The sequence below is a fragment of the Urocitellus parryii genome, chromosome 3, assembly GCF_045843805.1.
Source record: "Urocitellus parryii isolate mUroPar1 chromosome 3, mUroPar1.hap1, whole genome shotgun sequence".
In the NCBI taxonomy this organism is placed as follows: Eukaryota; Metazoa; Chordata; class Mammalia; order Rodentia; family Sciuridae; genus Urocitellus; species Urocitellus parryii.
Window position 1 is genome coordinate 81,070,671 of NC_135533.1, and position 21,575 is coordinate 81,092,245.

A 21,575-nucleotide genomic window follows, 5' to 3' on the forward strand; every position below is an offset into this window, starting at 1 on the left:
AGGAATGTAGAGAACTAGGCTAAGTGGAAAGGGACAATGCCAAAAGGTTACTTAGCAATTCCATTGATATAACTTTTCTCGAAATGACAAAAAGGACAACAAATTACTGGTTGCCTGACTAGGGAGAGAAGTCAGGTAGACCAGTGGGCTATAAAAGGACACAAAACTCTGAGAGAACATTTTCTGGGTACAGTATTCTGTCTTGACTGTATCAGTGTCAATAACCTGGTATTGTACTATAGTTTTGCAAGACGTGACTATTGTAGCAAACTGGGTAGAGGGTACAGAGATCTTTCTGTATCATTTCTTATACTACATATAACAAACAATTTTCTCAAAGTTTAATTTAAAATAATAGCTGAAAAAGTGAAAACATGCTTCACCCAAGGCCTCACCACCTATTTCTGATTCACATCTGGGATGGGACCTGAATATATTCATTTCTTATGTATCTCTGGTTAATACTAGTTTTAGAGCTATAAAAACCACTGGTTTACATAGTAATGCTTTGGGGGCAACAATTACTACTTTTGTTTTAGTAGAAGCCTAAATATCATGTGACTTCTCCACCAAGGGTTCTATGAACTACATAGCCTTGCCAGGACTTATAATCTATAAGTCCTATCAGCTTGGTGGTTTTCCCTGAGCAAATCAAGGTTGAGAATAATCTTAAGGACTTTCTAGCTCCTAGCACAAAACACAGACCATAAACATTTGTCATTCTGGATTGCATTGCCCTAAAATCTAAAATACAATAAAATACAGGAGCTTAGCTTCAAACATTTAACACTTTGATTTATGTACACCAATTAGAGTGTGTGCTATCTCAGCTCATATCCTATGCCTTTTGAACAAGGCTTAAACTTTGTTCCTTAGCTTCCTCGCCTGGGATATTCAGAATTCCTTACTTATAAGCAAATATTCTGTAGACAGCTACAAAGTAACTTCCAAAACACTACAAAACCAGTTACATTTTATCCACATTACTGTTTTATCAAAATGGACACTCACCACAGCTTTGCTTTAATTTCTAAAAACCCTGGATAACAAAGAAAAGAAAAACAAAACACCAAAATACTAAGCAAACAAGAATTCACTTAACATGCTTAACAGAAAGGGATGGGTGTGGACACAAACTTAGGCAATTCTATGGGACTTAACAACTTGTGCTGTTTTTAGCAAAACCATACATACGTGCCTAGATTCATAGATGGTGAAGCAATTACATGAAGTGCTTACCATAAATGGTTTCCTGCAGTTCTCAAGAATTCCATTTAAAACAAAACCCCCTTATGCAATAAGCCTGCAGTCTTCTCGGTCTCCATGGCAAAGTAAGAAAACTTGAGGAAATAGGATTAAATAGCAGAGGCATTTACATTAGAATTCAGGGAAAAAATTTTTTTTGATAATGACAGATCCAGACACCTGAAAGAGATTATATTCACAAATGATCATTCTACACTTAAAACACTGGATATTTAAAACATTCCAACACTGGGCCCCTCCCAAACTGTCATATCTTGTTTCAGGTTCTACTTTTCTTAATTCATTCTCTCTCTCAAACTAAGTAAATAGCTATTTTGTTCAAACCAGCATCTAGAACTGAAAACTAGTTCCCATTAACTGCCCTTTCTTCTACCAGAAGTGTCACCATCCTGTGTAATCCCCAGGGCCACTTCACTGGATACTCTAGTTTGCTACCAACCCAGAAGAAAATCTTTGACTCACTAAATAAATAACAATTCCCCAATGCCATTCCTATCCCTAGCAACAGATGCCAAAACCCCTATTGCCTGTAGTCAGAACTTCATTTCAATGTAATGGAATAGCCCAGTTTGTCGCAAACTGAAACTTGTCTCCATTCTTCTTATCTGAGAACATCCCTGAGGGACTTAGTATTTACTGCAAAGGAAAACCAGAAACCATTTGTTAAGTGGTGGCCCAGGAATTGGGATTTTTGTTTTTTAAGGTGGCATCTCAGCAAATACAAGATTCTGTTTTGAAAAAATAACAAAAGGCTTAGTTTTTAGCTGATAGTCCTAGTGTGCTCTATTAAAAAAAGACACAATATAGAACATTGTTGAAAATATTTATTTTTATATAGTCCATCATAAATAAGTCAGGAGAGATTCCACTCTGCCACAGATGCATCTGAGAAGTAAGAACCCTGTGCCATCCAATTGGTGACTGTCTGAACGATGTCCCATTGCTTATCCCAGCCAGAGCATACACCTTCCATGTTGTTCCTGTTGGATGACTGCTTCCAAATCCAGATGACAAAACAGTTCATCCCCAAAGTAGGCTAAAATATTTGTGAAGAGGAGAAATAAATTAAATCCCTAAACAAAAACTTTCTATACACAGCTTAAGAACTAGATTTTGTAAATTTTTATGTTTGCTTGTCTATCAAATTCAGAGTTAAGACAAGAATCAACCTGGTGAAGCAAAATAATAAAAAACTAGACACACAGAACCATAAACACAATTTGTTACAGTTGAGTGTGGTTACTTATTATAAACAAAAAGGATATGTAAGTTAATATGTAAACTCAATCAAAAGATAAATGATTAATGATTTGCATTAACTAGAAAAATTAATGAACCCAAATAATAAAAGTATCATTATTAGATGCAATATCAATGATACTGAAATAACATTTTTACTGAATGCTGTCTGTAAGTCCCATTTACCATCCTTATTTTAAAGATGTGGAAACTGAGGCTTTTAGATGGTTACATATCATAAGTAGAAGAATAAGATGTGACCTAGGTGCTCTTAACCACATCCTTAAGCAATTTGCCTCCATTTCCCCTTCAACTTATTCTGACCCCAAACATTGCAGCCAGTAAGCAGCCCAAACTCCCAATTTGCTAACTTGAAGCAACAGAATCAATAAAGGAAGAAATGAAGTATTTCAAGTCTAAATCCTACAGTCCTGCTGATTGGAAGTGTGATTTCTGAGGACTACAGATATAGCTCAGTAGAAGAGTGCTTGCCAGTATAAGGGTTTGATCCTGGTATTATAAAAATAGAATGCAGTTTTTATTTTTAAAAAATTTCCCTTTGCTTAGAAAACCCCAACTTGCATCTATTTTTATTTAACCCCAAGTATTTTTGCTTACAGTTAAGACATGAAAATAAACTCTTCATCTATTTAGGTCTGTTCCTCAATGTAATAAGCACACAAAATAAAAGAGAAAATCTTCCTTGGCCTTGCACAGATAATGAAAATAATTATTCTGTTAGTCAATTTATTCACCTTAGTAATATTTTACTAAGATATTACCCCTTTATTCATTAAAATACTGCATTTTGAATAACTGTTCCTATCAAATAGCAATTGCTGACCACATACAATGTACCAATCTGGGTGAAAAAGGAGAACACTAAGATGAATGTGGTTCTAAATCTCAAAAACCCAACAACTTGGCAAAGGAAACAAATTGGTAAATCATTAATTATAATATTTACATAAACATTATACAAATAACATTAGACTTTATATTAATTTTATATTAATAAAACCAAAGCATACACAATTCTGTTCATTCAGGGTACAAAGTAGGCAACCCAGGAAGACTTCTTTAGTAGTCTCCCCAGAACAGTCAGTTCAATATATGAAATTCCATTAACTGGACATCTTTTTGCAGGTAGTCAATTTTTTCCTAAAACATAAGTACACCTGGAAAGGAAACCAGAATATATGACAGAAAAGACTGAGAAAGCACAAGAAAGGAAAGGAGCATTAAGAAAACAATAAAGTGAAAAAATGAAAAATTAGGTAGGGGTTGCTTCATCTAGTCTGCAACTTTGAAGATCAAAACTGGCTGGGATAACTGAAGCCAAAATAGTATACATTCCAGCCCCATCTCTGAATCCTATATCACCTAAGGTAGAAGTGTCATTTAATTAATTCAATACTTGTTGAGCAAAATATGTAATGAAAATAAACAACAGATAATAATAAAAGGTAGAGAATGCCATTCACTAAAGAATACTCTGGGAACACAGAAATCTGATCAATTTTAGACAGGAGGAAATTTTTGGCAGAGGCAACATTTGAGATTGGGCTGTTCTAGAAGCAGGTTTCCATCAGGTTGAAACTTAGGGGAAAAAGTATTCCAGACTGAGGGACCACAAGCAAATAGACAATGTCATGAAAATATTATTTATTTATTTATTTATAATTTATTTATTCCAAGATTAGCATGCAATATCATATGGCTAGAGCATTGTTATCATAGAAGGAGGGAAGGATAAAGAAAATATCACCAAAAAGATTAAAAAATTACTATTAATGATCACACTATTTGACAAGTATTGCTAACACAGTTAACACTTTACAGACAGTATTCTTATTCAATCCTCATGGCAACCTTGTGAAATAGGTATTACTATGCCCAACTTAGGAAAGAGGAGTTGAGAAAGGTTAGTGGCCTTGGGGAAAGGTATTTGATAATAATTTCCAGTATTTAGAAAATATTCACATAGTAATTCCATCTATGATCATGTGCCCTAAGGTAGTTTCCCTAGGAAGTAATTGGTCTACGGTCACTCAGTTAAGAGCAGATACATGATCTCAATGGCCATTTACAGAAAAGGAAATTAATAGTTCTTTGAACAAGGGCTAAGAAAAAAGGAACTTAGTGGGGCTCTGAAAGCAGTTTTAAGCAGACATGTCACAAAGGGTTAAAGGGAGAAAGGTAGGTGAAGAAAAGAGCAATGAGTAAAGACCATTTGTTGAAGAAGGTTATCAGGGAAAATAGTAACCACAAAAGTGGACAAGTTGAGGAAGACAGCATATGGTGGTACTTTTTTGAAAAGAAAAAAGTACCTCTGAGATAGCAGTAAGGCAGAGGAGGTGGACAAAATTCCTATCAGATGACTCTATGCTGAGTACCAGGTAAGACTACCTGTAGGAGTCAAAGTGTCCCAGTGAAAAGCCTTTGGAGATAGATGTTCCACCACCTACTGACTGTGTGACCTGTTCTCTAGGACTATAAATGACAACTACAGTTAATGTTTTTATAAAGCACCTAAAACAATAGCTGACACAGTGTAGGTGACCATAATTAATATTAGTATAGAATAAACATCCCTTATTCAAAAATCTGATCTCCAAAACACTTCTGTTCCCAAATATTTTTTTAAAAATACTCAATCTGTATTATTATTTTCTGTCACTCTGGAAAGTGACTTAGAGGACAATTTGGAACAATCCGAGGATCTCAAATAACCAATGAAGTGTATTTTGACAAACTACAAGAGATGTCTGTGAAACAATCTTAAACTGAAATCCCATAGCACCAGTATGCAATAGTCTGGTCATCACAGTGCCAGGAATATCAGACTTACCTGTTTGATACATGTAAAGTAGCTGCAGTTTGAATTTTGAATGCCCTCCAAAAGCCTATATATTAAAGGCTTGGATGCATATATATAATATGCATGTGTGTGAGTATTTCCTCAAGTGTTTATCAACATTAGCAAGACTGTTTCTGAGAAAGGAATACACAGTGCATTTTTAGCACCACAAATGTTCATATATTGGACTTACTGAACCCATAAGAATGCATCATAAGAAAATAAATCAAAATCTAAGTTATATGCATTAAAAAGGTTAATTATATTGTTATGTATAATACTGAAAAACCTAAGTAATCCTCAAGTGGAAAATACATTGGACATCAATTCTAATTTTAGGTGGAAAAAACCCAGAAGCCTATATACCTTTGCTAAAATGATGTAAAAAGTTGTATTCAGGTGAATACAGATAAGATGGGAATACAGAAAATTAAAAATAGTTCCACGATTTAATGTGGTAGAATAATAAATTAGTTCTTTTCCTTTAAAATGTGTTTCACTATAATTATACCAAGTATATAATTATACCAAAAAAAATTTTGGAAGGGGACAAAGCAGGGGATCAAACAGTTTACAAACTATTGCAGTTTATAATGCCTGGTGAAAGGTTCAAGTCAACACCTACCACTGTTACTCTTTTGTTTCTCAATGTTTCAATACTAACATATGAGCATTTGCCCTGTAATGTTTATTTGTAAGAACAGTACCTCAAAACTGTTGGTTCAGGCATTCCAGGATCTGCACCCCTTTTAAATCCTGAAAGGAAGAAGGAGGGTGAAGAAAAAAAAATACTAATTAATACCCCAGCAGACAAAAAAAAAATCTACCTTGAAGACTTTTTTAAAAATCTAACCTAGGACAGCTATCTAGATCTATCAACTCTATCTAGATATACTGGGGCTACAGAATAGTTTCCAATCTTCACTAGAATGTGAAATTATGTCCAGGACTAATAAGAAGGAATAACAAGCTACTTAATTCTAGCATATACACAATTAACACAGAAGCTCTTAGCATCCTCTACTTTTCATTATTGGTCATTACCCAGAAATGTTACAGCAATTCCCAAATCATACTGGATGACAGACTACAAAGAGCACAAAGACCAAAAAACCAACAACAGCTAATCTTTTTCAAAAACAAAACTGAGGATATCATATTTTATTCCAAACAAACCTCTCTTTTTATAAAGCAAAGTCTAGTGATACAAAAGAAAGGAGGCAGGGTGCAGTGGCACTCCCAATGAAGGATTGCAAATTCAAAGCCAGCCTCAGCAACTTAGCAAGGCCCTGTCTCAAAAACAAAAAAAAATTTAAAAAGGTTAAGTATTCTGGATTCAATCCCTGGTTCCCATTCCCTCACCCAAAATTTTGATTTGATGACATATGCTAATTTGCTTAAATAACTGATTAAAATCAGAATATAAAGAACTGGGAGGGGTCTGAAATTTTACCCTATTTTCAGGACAACAAACTAGCCTTCCAGTTTCACAAGAGTTTAAGACACAAGGTCCTGAGTCAGTCACAGCGATAGCTGTAGTCAGAGTTTCATCATATTATCTTCAATAACCCAAGACCTGATGCAAAGTCCCAGGAAGAAGGCCAGTTGATAACTGCACATATAGTGAAGATAAATCCTACATTTAGGGAACCATGAACTGTTGGGCTGAAAGTATGTCTCCCCTTGGCTCTGGAAGGTTGTTCTATAAACACCCCCAAAAGATAACATGGAACCAAGGGTCATCAGAGTCTCCACACACAAGATTACAGAAAGACAAGAGTCCATGTAGAACTGTCTTTCAACTGGTGGCACATTAAAACCTTTTTGTTGCTTAATGTCACTTTCTGTCACATCTTACAGCACTATATGCAATCAAGCCCTAAAATGTCTTGAATTACATAGGATTAATCTGTGGATGCAGATTTTAGTGTGAATTAAAGAACCTTGGAATTGGTTTAAACATAATGTTAAATTTTATATATAGTGTAAAAGAAACGACACTAATAAACAAGGAATAAGTTCTAGAAAGATAACTTTAACATAAATCTCAAAAAACCTGAGTTAGACGCTAGGATGAAAAAATTAACATGATGGTTGTCTTAGGAAAGGGAATCATTGTGCATAAAGGAAAATAAACTCTAGTATGCTAAAGGAAAATATTATCCATTCTTCTGATGAAAGCCACCTAGACCCACCTGGAGATGAAGAGAAACGCCCTGAATACCCACTTAGTGCCAAATAGTTATCACTTTCACAGACATCGGGTCATCATCTAACCCCCACGACAATCCTGAAAAGTAAATCTTGCCTCCGTTTTACAGAATGGGAGGAATTACGTCACTTGTTAAACACCACACAACTAGTAAAAGAGGGAATTAGGTTTAAATCGACCCCACTAGACCGGACAGCCTCAGAAGACCTGCACCGCGGGATCACGTTTCCGTCTCCCGCTCACGAAGGCCAAAGATGGAGTCGCAGACGCCATCAACTCCTTCCCTCAAGTCTCCTCCCAGGCTCTTCTCCCACTGACCCAAGTAAATCACGAGAGGAATAAAGCCCCAACGGATGGCAAACTGGCCGCCCTTGAAGAGCTGCTGCAGCCTCTGTTTAGCCTCTTTACTCAGCTTCACCATGGCGACGGCCGGGCGACGCAGTGTGGATCCCCACCGCAGTGACCGGGTCCGTAATCCGAAAGGGAGGAGAGGCGCGCATGCGCTCTACACGGGCTTTACGGCAGGAGTCGTGAGCGTGACCAGCAGAGGTCGTAATTCATTGCTCTTAACCGGCCCAGCTCCTCCGCGGCGCTGCTGGTGGAATAATCTTGCGTAGTTGGCTCCCCTTTCTGCTTGAGATCTCGGCGTTCACGTTACTTATCACAATTTAGTCATCTTCTGGGGTTGCGGTCCGCGATGGGATACTGGGAGGCACAGTTCTCCAAGTTCCCTGAACCTGAAACGACCTGTCTTCCCACAGTCTTAACTATTTTTAAAGCGCATCTCCAAAGTGGTCCTTTCTTCACATAAAAGCCATATAAAATCTGAAAGAACTGGGCTTTAGTCCCGACTCTGTGTGATTTGTTGTATAATCTTGAATAAGTTATCTAACTACTCAGAACACGTTTCTTGAAAGCTGGGAGTTGAACTGGAAGGAAGGGTACTAACTGAGGGACAATACATGCTTGCTTTACCCACGGACCCCACTCCGTCCCCAACCTTGGTGTTCTTTGGACGTGTGTGTGTGTGTGTGTGTGTGTGTGTGTGTGTGTGTGTGTGTATGTCTGCAGAGGGACTGAAACCAGGGGCACTCTACCACTGAGCTACATCCCCGGTCTTTTTTTATTTTTTGAAACAGGATCTTGCTGCATTGCTGAGGCTGGGCTCGAACTAGCAATCCTTCAACCTTAGCTTCCCAAATCGCGCCACCATCCTGACTTAAACGTTTTAAAATGCTTGCCAACGTTTTGAAATTTGGGAAATTTCACCTGAAATTTTGGACCTTTTCAAAAAAGCTGTCAATAAACATTGAAACAATCGAAGACAGTTAATAAGAAATTACACTCCTGGGGCTGAGGTTGTGGCTCAGCGGTAGAGCGCTCGCCTATCATGTGCGAGGCACTGGGTTCCATCCTCAGCACCACATAAAAATACAAACAAATAAAAATAAAGGTATTGTGTCCAACTACAACTAAAAAAATATTTTAAAAGAAGAAGAAAGAAAGAAATTACACTCCTGTTCGCCCTCCTGTTCGCCCATCTTGCCCTCAATGATTTAGAATTGCAGTGGTTCTGGACTCTAGCTGCACATTAGAATTACTCAAAGAGATTTAAAGTCATACTCATGTTGCCAGGGATGCAAGCTATTCCTAGAAATTCTGATTCCTTTTTGGTCGAGCTTGGCCATTGATTTGCCTTTGCAGTTCCCAGGCTGATTCTAAGGTGTAGCCAATCTGATCACTGTCATATTTGAGCTTTTGACTCCAGATCTAGGATTTCCTGATTTCTAAGGCTCTAAGAGACAGATATCTAAGGTTTGACCTTGAATATTTTCATGAGTCATTCCCAAGCTATATAGTCACATTTTCTGTGAAACTCTTAAATGCCCAATAGCACCTAAAAATTTACCCTTGCATTATAGTTTTTTCTGTGCTTGGCTAATCTTCATAATAACAACCACCCGTGTCTAGTACAACTGTCACTACCTTAAGTGCTTTAAATACAATCGTTCATTTTAGTGTGTGGAAGAATTTGCAAATTGCATTGTTTTTATTAAGCTATATATGTTATAGATCTCCTTTTACAAATAAGGAAAGTGAGATTCTGATATTAAATAATTGATTCAAGATGATATAGTTGGTTGTGCTCTTAATCATATCACCTCCATGCTGTCATCTGATTTCTTCCACAAGAAACTGTTTCTTTCTAATCTTTTCATGAACTGCCTAATACATAGTAAGAATGCAGTGAATGTGCTATTCTATCAGTTAGGCTAAACAATATTGAGATCATTTGCCTTCCTGTATGCTAGGCACTACAGATGTATAATTTTTTTTAAATGCATGTCTGTATGTGCTGGGAATTGAAAACTGGGGCTTTGCACTAGCTAAGCTTACAACTTTACCACTGAGCTATAAACACAGTCCAATATTTTCTTTTTTCTTTTATTTTTCAGAGACATAGAGATTTATTTGGGAAAATAGAGGCACATTCAAAGGAGAATGTGGACTATCTCAAGAATGAAAAACTTTGAAGATAAATCGAGGGATATAAATGTAACCGAGAATGTGGGCATTGCCTGAGGGAGAAACAACAAGCCCATGATGTGTGGTATTAATATTTATAGAGGGACAGTTGCTAGGAGCTGGACTAGAGGTGAAGCCAGGGCAGAGTTACACAATTTCACATATTTTCCTGTGCTCTAGCATTGCCCTCATTGCTTTTTCAGGCAAGAGCATGGATCAAGAGCATGGGCCAACGGCTCAAGCCCAAAATTTTCTAAGGAAGCATTACTCTTAAGAATTTCATTGTTGGGCTGGGGTTGTGGCTTAGTGGTAGAGCACTCATCTCACATGAGTGAGGCACTGGGTTCAATCCTTAGCACTACATAAAGATAAATAAAATAAAGGTATTGTATCCATCTACAACTTAATTTTTTAAATTTCATTGTTAAGTGAAAAAGAAATTAACTGAATCCAATGCAATGTGAATATATTCTTGGTCCTACAATAAAATTATTTATCAAATAAATATGATCAGCAAATAAATGTAAGACACCTAACATTGTCTAGGGAAGTCAAGGAACTTTTGAAGAAGGCAAATGATAAATTGGAGAGAAGGAATAAGTTTGAGCATCATTAAGAAGGTAAAATCATCTGGGCACAGTGGTGCACCCCTATACTCCCAGTGGCTTTGGAGGATGGTGAGTTTTCAAACCCAGCATCAGCAAAAGCAAGGAACAAAGCAACTTAGTGAGACCCTGTCTCTCAATAAAATACAAAATTGGGCTGGGGATGTGGCTCAGTGGTCAAGTGACCCTGAGTTCAATCCCTGGTTCAAAAAAAGGAGTAAGGAAGAGGAGGAGGAGGAGGAGGAGGAGGAGGAAGAGAAATCAGCAGGATTTGTGGGTCAAATGAATGTGGAGAGCAAAGCTGAAAGAGATAGTCAAGGATGACTACCTAGTTTTGAGTATGCGCAACTTAACTGATCTAATAGTCGCACTCCTTCATTTCCAAAGTCTAAATTATGTAGCTTCACCTGTACAATGACTCCTACACATAGGTTCTAAGTGGGAGCAACATTATTTTGGCTGGAGGATATTATGCTCCTTGAAAACATTTCTTGTTAAAGGAAAAAAGTTTTCACTCTTGATATGCCCTCCTGGTTCAGGTTTACATTGCCTAGTCAAAGCAATGAAAAAATAAATGGTCTGCCTACATGTGGTCTCCACCCCGACTGTCTAACCGACACACTGTGGTCCACACTAATCTCTATCACAATTCTGCTCATGTCACTCCCCTTTCCAAAAACCTCCAATGAGTTGCCAAGCGCTACCACCCTAAATCTCACTTTTCTCTTCTGAAAATAAGTGTAATACCCAAGACATCATTGTAAGAAATAAAAGCAGTTCATATTTATGAAGAGTAATTGCAAACCATAGAGTGTTAAACAAGTTGTAATATCACAGTCGATGATAAAGGTAGTACTCAGAAAATGCTAAATTACTAGAAACAACAAAGAAAATAGACCAAGTCAGGAAAAGAGAGCTAGGCTTGTGAGCTGATGAATCAGAAAAAGTATCTATGCATTTGTAACCAAGTTTTTATATATTTATTCATTCTGGAAGATTGAGTACTGAGTATGTCATATTTATGTAATAATCATTTTGGGGCATGATCCCCTCTTAAAGATTTTCCCATCTATTTGGAAACAAAGACAAGTATTATTAACAAGTTATTTGTCCATGTGACTAAACTTTGGGAAAACAATAACATAAACATAAGATTAAGCACAGAGACCCAGTAGGGGACAAAAGGTTTTCATTTGAATCCTGGTTCTCTCATTTAGCTGTCAAGTTATTTTACCTCTGAGTCTCATCTGCAAAGGAGGATAACAACAGTGCCACTTCCTTCACTTAATGTAAATACAAAATTAATCTACCTCAAATTCAGTGCCTATCTAAGTGAAGATTTAATCATATATAAGCTGTTAGTATTATTGTTTGTTTGCATAGTTTCAGTTTCAAAGATCAAGATTTTTTTTCAGAAGGTTTTTTTCTTTAATTCAAAAACTGTCTGTCAATTGTCTGCACCTAATAGATACACAGCCCTGAAGTAGGTACAGAAAGGAATATGCAATAGAGGAACAGTTGAATATAGTCCTCAAGGACTTAGAAAACATGTGGATCTAAGATCAGATTTGCCAAAATTTAAATCCAATGTTGCCATTCACTCAAAATGAGAACCTTGAGGACTAGTTGATAACACATCAGAAGGGCTAATTAACTCACCATGGTTACCAGGAAAATAGGGACTAGTTTCTAAAAGGGTGCCAACTAAATGAGCCAAATGAAAAAAAAGAAATTTTTATTATGTATCTTGTTTCTCACAAATGTTATATTTAAAAACTACATTAGTTTTCAAACACTAGGTTTTATTTCTTGGGTTTTATCTCTTACTTTGTCCTCTTTTTTTCCTGCTAGGGTATTTTTGAGCTGCTGAATAATTCCTTATTCCCATGATACAGCTTGGAAGTATTTCTTTTTTTTAGTTCTAGATGGACCCAATACTTTTATTTATTTTCATGTGGTGCTGAGGATCGAACCCAGTACCTCACACGTGCTAGGCAAGTGCTCTACCACTGAGCTGCAACTTCAGCTCCAGAATTCTTAAGCACATCAAGCAAACATACACATGAAATAAAATTTTCACAAAGAAGAGATTAGTTAAAAAAAAAATCACAGGAACATCAACCAAGTGTAAGGTTTGGCGGGGAAAAGGGAGTTTCAGGAAATAGTCATGCTCAGACACCACAAGGATCTAGGTCATCTTATTTGGAGATAGAGTACATAGAACACTGGAGAACCTAGGCTAAGAACCTCAAAATGTAGGGCAGACTCTACATTGTTATAGGAGTTGAAAGAAATCACAGACGGCTGGGGAGTGCAGGGGAAACTTCACAAAAGTAAGCCCAAGTTGACTGTTTGTTTTTGTTTTTCCTTCAGAACTGGGGATCAAGGCCAGAGCCTCACCCAGCCTAGGTCAACATTCTACTGCATCCCCTGAGCTGAAGCTTAATGGTTGGGGAGCAGAAGAGAAGAAAAAAATGCCAGATGTGTACCGTTATAAGGAAAGAGAATAAAACACTTTAGGGTAGAACAGAACGCTCCAGGCAGGAAATAATGAGACCCTGTTACAAAAACCTGAATGTCAAGGAATTTGGGTTTCAGCCAGTGAATAGCTGCAAAGCTGCTGAATATTTTAGAGGGAAAACATATTACAAAGTAAAATATTTTTTAGGATTTAACTTTTTTCAATTTTTTTATTTTGTTGAAATTAAAATCATATAGTCTAAATTGAAAAGGATTTATAGTAGAAGTTCTTCCTCCCACTTGTGTCCCCTGCTGCCTAGTTTTCTCCTGAGAGGCAAACCAATGTCACCAGTTTCTTATTAGATGCATATGGAAGCAAAGACACATATAAATTCCACTCCCTTCCCCCTGTTTTGTAAATGGTGTACATGCACACTTATTTATCTTGCATTTGTCACTCAAAAATATAATTTAGAAATTCTTTGTCTGAATACATATGAAGAGCCCTATTTACTTTTAAAAATAGATTGGAATAAAAAAATACCTAGTTTAAATTCTCTCTGCCTCTTCTGTATCTTGCTGCCCAGTATTCTCTAGAGGCTACCCAACGTGTCTAGTTTCTTATATATACTTCCAAAGATATGCTAGGCATATGGAAATAAATAAACCCACAGTCCTTCACTTTGAAATAAAATATGGTGCATAGCATACACTCTCTCACCTTTCTTTTTACTTAAAAATATTTTTAGAAATTCATGCAAAGTCAACTTCTGTTTGCATTAATAATATTGCACAATTAATTGTCCATTAATTGATTTAACAATGTATTATGGTTACATATAATATTGTAACTAAAGAAAACTGAATGAAAAACACACAGAAACTCTACTATTTTGGAATTTCTTATCAGTCTCAAAGTACATGAAAAATAAAAAGTACTATAAATATTTCTTAGTGATTATTCCATATCAGTATACAGTTTTATTTTTTTATAGATGCAGCAATACATCTGATAATTAATTTAACCCATCCTCTATGAAAGCAAGCTATTTCAGATTTTCTTAGCACTGAAAACTGGAAACAGTGTTCATCAGTATATGTCTAATCTTGACTCCATGGTTGAGAGTTAAGAATGGACCCAATTACATAACCACAATAAAGATTCCAAGCCAGGCATGGAGGTACATGCCTGTAATCCCAGTAGCTCAGGAGGCTGAGGCAGGAGGATAACAGGTTCCCATTCTCTGCAATTTAGCAATGCTGTAAACAAATTAGTGAGACCCTGTCTCAAATTTTTTTTAATCAAGTAAAAAGACTGGGGATGTGGTTCAATCCCTGGTACAAAAAAAAAAAAAAAAATCCAACAAGAAAGCAGGGGCCAGAGAATCAGGAGCTCCCAGTTCTCATTCTGGTCCGGCTGCTCACTAGCTGCTCCACATTGGACACATCACAGCCCTTTAGTCTTGGTTTCCTCTTCTACAACACTGGACCATCTGCTGTGGTTACTACCCAATTATTTTGAGAGTTCAATAAGATGATAATTCTACAAGTTTTATTCAAGTGGCATCCACTGGGCAAATAAAGAGCTTGGCAGGTATGAGTCTCACGTACAGCCTGTCTCATAGCCCTCTGTCTAATCAGAAGCAGTAGAATTTATCTTGTGGCAGTTTCAGTCTCAGGTTTGGGAGTGTCAAGGGGGGCTGCTCCCTGTTTCATATTGTTTTTCATTTCAAATAAATGAAATTTATTTGGGCCCTTCTGCTTTTCTTAGAAGGGCCCAAATAATTGTCAGTTACTGCCAGAAGGTGTGTCACATAGTAATAAAGCTAAATAAATATTTGCATTTGATAACCATTCTGCACCACTAAACTGGACAGTTTAATAACCCCATCCAACAAAGTGACTCCCTTGTACTATTACAAAGGCAAATCATCCTATTGGACATATTAAAAAGCAATATTAATTAAAAACCAAACATTCCAAAAGGGCCTTACTCAAACCAATAAAAATATTGGTTTCCCCTAGTCCGAATGGCCCCACTGCTTAACAAATGGCAAACCCACACTGGTTCATGTAGACTGTAAAGTGGAAGGCAGGTTTTATTTACTTTTTTCCCCCAAAGAAAATTTCATATTGACCTTCTCTAAGAGCAAGATAACTATGTTACCAACAATTCTCTTTTTTTTTTCAAGCTAAACACTTTCTCTTTAATATTCTATGGCACAGAACTTGGAAAGACCCAAAGACTTTTTTCTAAAGAACGATGGAGCATTTCTGTAGAGTTATTTGCTATAAGTAGCTTGGCCAGATTTGACACCCACTCTCCCAGTGATTACACCAACTTGTTATTTCAAATCCTTGTGGTGTGCCACTCCCCGGGGCCACCATTGTTGACATAGATAGGGTTCTCACAATTTACCTTAAGGAAAATACAGATATCTTGAGCAGGATGTCAGCTCACCATGATCATCTTCACTGACCTCCTCACTCATAGAGTTGAGCCCCAGGACCTTTGTCCAGTGTGACCCAAGTTGATTGACAAAACGTAGATTGCCAGTTCAAACAAAGCCAACCTGAGCTTTTCTCCCAGAATGTGGAATTGGGACAAAGAGACTATATTGTCAAAAATGAAAGAAAGAGATATAATGTATAGAAATGAAAGGGAAGGAGCCATCCATCTTCTTCCACCAGGGGGCCCAAGCAACAGAAAGCAAATTGGCTGAAAAATGAAGCATACCCCCACCCTCTGCCCAGAAGCACCCAGAAGAAGCCCATCTGTAATGAGGTTACCAAGGTCCAGACCTTACCAAGGTCCATTGCCTCCCCTCCTTTTCTGTAATACCCCATCATCACTGAAAATTCGTCAGTTGGCTGAAGGTAATTTGAGTTGACTTCTTATATCTAGATTATAGCTAGAGAACAGCCTAACAAGATACTCATTTGCTTCGAAGCAATGTTAATGTTCCACAATGGAATCATTATCAGTGCTGGCGCACACTCTTAAAACACGCATGCCACAGGCCATGTTAATACAGAGTTAAAGGCTTGTTAACTGATAACAAGGCACAATACTAAATTTCATGAGCACCAGGATTATGACTTTTATAAAAATATGTTAAAGGCTTGAAGAGAAAGCACAGGAAGAGATGGAAGTGGAAACGTGAGGTGGTAAATACCTGAACTTGACTGTGGCAATGGGAGTGGAAGTAAAAGTGAGGATATGGGTAATGAATTGAACAGAGCATTGATAGAAAAACAGAGAGTCAAATATGACTGAGATTTTATGTTTGGGTGATTGTGTTTTAATGCTGTTAACACAGAAAAGGAAGGGAAGGAAGGGGAAAAATGAGAAAGCAAAAGGATAAAAATGGAAAGTACTATTCTTGGAGCAAGTGTTCTGCTATTATGGGAGAATTAACACTGTTTTGTTAGACACGGAGTCACCTCCGAAAACAAACCTAGAGATCTTCTGGTTTTCACTCTACAAATGGGAAACATGGAGTTCCCAGAACTGAAATGGGCCCCCACCAAGTCACATAGCTAAGACCTGGCAGATCCAGAACCTTAAAATCAAGTTCAGAGTACTTTATATACATTATATTGGTGTGGAATACAGCACAACTATTCATTTTTCCATAAAAAGAAAACAAAAAATATTAAGGTGAAGATATGATTTGAAAAACTTTTCCTATTGACATATTGACAAATTGAGCTCTCATTTCATGGCCAAATTCTTCCCTGAAAACCATTATTATTAACTGATATTCAGAATGATTGTTAATATTATACTACTAATAATAATTAAAAGAATTTGATTAGGGAGGTTTATAAGTTGTTCAGATCAGTGACCAAATAGCATTTTGACATGGTTTCCTTTCTAAGAAAGACAGATCAGGAGCTGGAAATGAGGGCAAGACATACACATGAAAGTTCCTTTCAGCAAGAGACATCAGAGGGTCTTGGAGACAGACAGAGCAAACTTTGCCTTTACAGCTCACCAACTGTGTAGTCTTGGATGGCATATAGTAGGTGATGGATAAATGTAAGCCTTTATTATTGGCCAACCAAAGTGCGAGACTGCTGGTTTCAGGACAAGGCTTTAGGGGTGGCTTAGGAACATTTGGGACAAGCATAAAGGAGTCTACTTGGATACACTAAACTGTAACAGACCCTAGAGTGTTGGGTAAGTGAGTAGGCAGATCAGCTGAAATCTGAGCAACAGCTCACACTGGTTTCCAATAGAGTTTCAGGTTTCCATTTAGGGAGCAGGACTCTAGCCCAGGAAGTAATTGGAAAATACTCAGCTTGAACCTAGAGAAGGACTGACACAGGCCAAAGGTGGTGATCAGTGGGGAGAGAAAGAAAAGGGGTTGCCATGGGAAAAGTAATGCTCAGATGCCACTTAGGACAAAAAGAGCAACCTGGTTGCCTAGCAATAATAAATAGGCTATTTAACTTAGCACCTTAGAGGTGACACTTGTTAAGAATGATGCAAGGTCTCAAATTTTACACGTCTTATAAGTTTACAACTGTTAAAGTAAACTAAAATGGAAATTGACCTGAAGAATCCCTAAGCGGGGGAAAAAACAAAACAAAACAAAACAGGCCTCATAAATAACTTAACTTTGTGTGATTTGCAAATGTAAGTTAAACTTAATTTGAGCTTATTTCTTATAAATACCAATATTAAAGAAAAACAGAATTTAAATTCAATTATTCAGAAGCGGCCATCAACTTATAATCCTGTAACTAGACACTTTGCCGTGGGATAGACCAAATAAGGCAACTGTATGACTTCAACCCGGCAAGGGTTTTCCTTGGCTTTTCTTCTCTGTTCCTCCTATAAAAGTTTCCCCCTTGTAGTCCCCTGGTGGAGATTCCAAACCACTTCCGGTTGGGGTGCTACTCAATACATGAATTCCTGTTTGTTCAACCAACTCTTTAAATTTTTTAAAATGGTGAAACATTTGCTCCAAGAATATACTTTCCATTTTTATCCTTTTGCTTTCTCATCTTTCCCCTCCTTCCTTCCTTGCCCAGGGCCTTGCACATGTTAGGCAAGCTACATCTCCAGTCATTTTAGTTCACCTTTTTTAAAAACACAAGTTATTCTTTCAAAAGATAAGAGACTCATGGGCCAGAGGCCAAGAGCTTTATTATATCTGGTGAAATACCCAGAACTTTGTGTCGATTTGCCTTGGCTCACCATGCTCACCCAATTCCATGATGGTGAAACAAGGATGACGACACACAAAGGGCACGGTGCTAAGAGAGAGGAACCCTGGGTGCTAAGAGAGAGGAACCTTGAGATAGGGAAGCCACGGCGATTACAGTGAGCAGAAGCAAACCTGCTCTTTGGCTCGGAGGAGACATCACCTCCCCTTGTTGTTAGCTATAAACATAATCCCAAATAATGATCTGGCAAAGAACAATCGGGGACTCCCATTCCTGGAATGCTTGGGAAGAACATGTGGGGATGCTCAGTGCCCAGGGCAAATTGTTTCTCTTAAATCATGGCAGAAAATTTAATCAGAGTTGATTTTTTAAAAGGCTGGAAAGGAAGGAGACTCCAGAAGCCCAACCATGAGGAGCTGAAAGGGCAAGTAAGTTAGAGTCTGACTCCGGAGGCAAAAACAGACTGAAGACAAGGATGGAGGGCATGTGCAAGGCAGCAGCCATAAGAAAGGTGGGGATGGATCTCATGAAAATTAAAGGGAGATCAGTAGAGGAAAGGACACCAAGAGATGGGAGGCGGGGAGGGAGATTCGAGGAAGTGATTTATATATGGGACTGCATTTTATTGCTATATTGTGTGAAGGTACAAATATGTAACAACAAATCCCATTGTCATGTACAACTCCAAGGCCCACCAATAAAAAAGTGGGAGAAAAGAAAAGGACAAGACCTTCAAGGGAGAAAATGCAGAAGAGAAACATGCCAGAGGAAACATATGAAATGTCCAGTCAAGAGGCAGGACAAGAAGACTGAGCCATCAAGGCGAACAGAAAGCACAAGAAGGGAAGAACCAGGCTAAGCAAAATTAGTCACAGCATGCTAAAGCCTCCCTGACCCATCACCAGCCAGGTTAGGTGCCCTCCTCAGCACCCCTGCCTGCTCAGCTCCTATTGGAATATGGTTCCCTCCAGAAAAAAAGTGTGTGTGGTGTGTGTGTGTATGTGTGTGTGTGTGTGTGTGTGTGTGTGTGTTTAATCTCAACACCCAGAATTTGCATCAGTGACTCATAGTGGGCCATCATTATATGCACATTGAGTTAGCAAGTAGTTAGTGGAGTAAGGTAGGTAGTTTCTGGAAGCATTATGTGGTCCATGGTACCTGATTCTGCAGGTAAGTCCTTTAAGATGAGGACTTGGAAACAGTCATTGCTTTTGGAAATTGAAAAGTCACAGGTCATAATTCCAGAAGACAATTTTGTGGAACTGGAAGTATACAAACCAGAGCTCCAGGGACTGGGGAAGGAGTGGTGGCAAATAGCCAAAGTAGTAAGCTATGTTTCTTTCTGTCCCCACCTTGCCTTGTATGGGACTACAGCAAGGCATCTGCTTTGCCTCAAAGAAAAGCAGAATTGCTATGACTAAAATGGAAAAAGTCAATTTCAGCTATAAAAAAATAAATTACAGGTGGTTTTGTGAATTAAAATATCAGGCCTGGGAAGGAGGAGGAGAACAGGGTCCTGAGCTAACACCAAAGCAGTTGAGTCTTGGAGAGAAAAGCAGAGGAACAGGTTTGCTAGGCCCCTGACCCCAGGATCATTGCCATTGGGGAGGGTTAGGGGTGGGGGAAAGGTCAGAGATGGAGGCCAGGAACCCTGATCTGGACATAACAGGGCCTGTTCAGGGGCATTCAACCTAGGGGGGATCGTATCAAGAGATCACCACATTGGTACCTCCCTGGTGACCCCCCAATGTGACACATTCCTCCTCAGAGTTTGCATTTATGTTCCCTCTGCCTGGAATGTTCTTCCCATGGCTCATTCCCTCATTTCCTTCAGGTCTCTTCATAAATATCAGAGAAGCATCCCCTGACCATCCTGTCTAAACTAAGAGCTCCTTCCCCCATCACTACCGCATTTCCCTGATTCTACTCACCTTCCTACACATACAACAAGGGTCAAGGGACACACTGCCACCAGAGTTCCTGTCTGATTTCCTCTCTCTAACAAAAAAATCAAAAGAGTAAAGAACAAACATACCACGGTCTGCAATACTACTTATGCATCGCTCTCTATTCTAAAAAGTGCCACATACGCACTACAGGGAAACATTTCTATGGAAAGTAGAAATTCCCTTTTCAGGATCTCTAAAGGATGAAAGAAAACTTGAACTTGGAGATATTATTGCAGATGGTAGTTTTGTTTTTAAAAGAGCAGGTTGGGTCCTTTCATCCCTTGGGAAGCAATGGCCAGGTTTCACTCTGAGGGGTGCTCGGTCCACCCCCACTGAGACTGGGGCAGATTGACAGCAGAGGTTCCCCCATTCAGATTTCGGAAACAAAAATCACCTCTCTAGCAGAGGACTAAGAAGCCATGGTAGTCAATGTTTTATTAAGTAGTCAACACTCTGTCTTCTTCTAACAGGAATATTATGTCGTAGTAAGCATGCATTCTTCCTCAGAAGAGAAAAATGTTTTTCAAATTAGAGACATTTTTATATACCTTTCTCCTAGAGAGAATCCCTCTCTTACTGTCTTATAAAAAAACAAATTAATTAATAATGTAAAGGTCCATCAGGGGAAGAGGGACTCTCCCCATCTCTGGCCAAAGCCAGCATCGGCAGGGCAGCCTGACTATTGGGAACATGCAGGTGAAAGAGATGCTTTAGTTGCTCCTTTGCTGGGGTGGTGGTGGTGGTGGGGGGACTTGCATGATGCTTCTGCCTTTTCTAGCAGAAGGAAACTCACCTGTGCTCCAAGACTTTGAGTCCTTCTAAACTGTTATTGTGAACCCATCTTAGGTTACCTGGCCACTCACTGACCAGACTCAGGACCTTAACACCCCAAGGGATGGAGCCCTAATTCCTTACTTGAGTGAGACCAGACAGTACTCATATGCTCTGCTGCTACCTATGGAGCTCACCTCTTTGTCCCGGGGGCTTATTACAACCCTCTAGATTAAAATTAAACAACACAAACAAGCCATCTGGAGTCCAACCCTGTGTTGAGGCAGAGAGAGAAAAGTCAGGAGGAGAAAGACTGAAAGGTGCCGGGGTGACCTTGCATGCCTGTTATCCCAGCCACTCACCACGCTGAGGCAGGAGAAGAGCAAATTCAAGGTCAGTCTCAGCAACTTGATGAGACTCTCATTTCAAAATTGAATAAATGAAAACAAAGTAAATAAAATGGGGCTGGGGACATAGTTCAGTAGTAGAGGGCTCCTGGGTTCAATCCCCAG

General features: G+C 38.4%; 1 protein-coding gene across 1 annotated transcript; it reads right to left on the reverse strand.

The window, feature by feature from the left end:
* Nucleotides 1-2,072: 2,072 nt before the first annotated feature.
* Nucleotides 2,073-8,069, reverse strand: Tomm7 (translocase of outer mitochondrial membrane 7). The gene is made up of 3 exons (XM_077796733.1): nucleotides 7,896-8,069; nucleotides 6,073-6,121; nucleotides 2,073-2,302 (listed from the first exon to the last, which is right to left on the reverse strand). Exons 1-3 carry the CDS (start codon nucleotides 7,996-7,998, stop codon nucleotides 2,287-2,289), a joined length of 168 nt encoding a protein of 55 aa, XP_077652859.1. The 5' UTR covers nucleotides 7,999-8,069; the 3' UTR covers nucleotides 2,073-2,286.
* Between the last annotated feature and the right edge of the window lie 13,506 nt (nucleotides 8,070-21,575).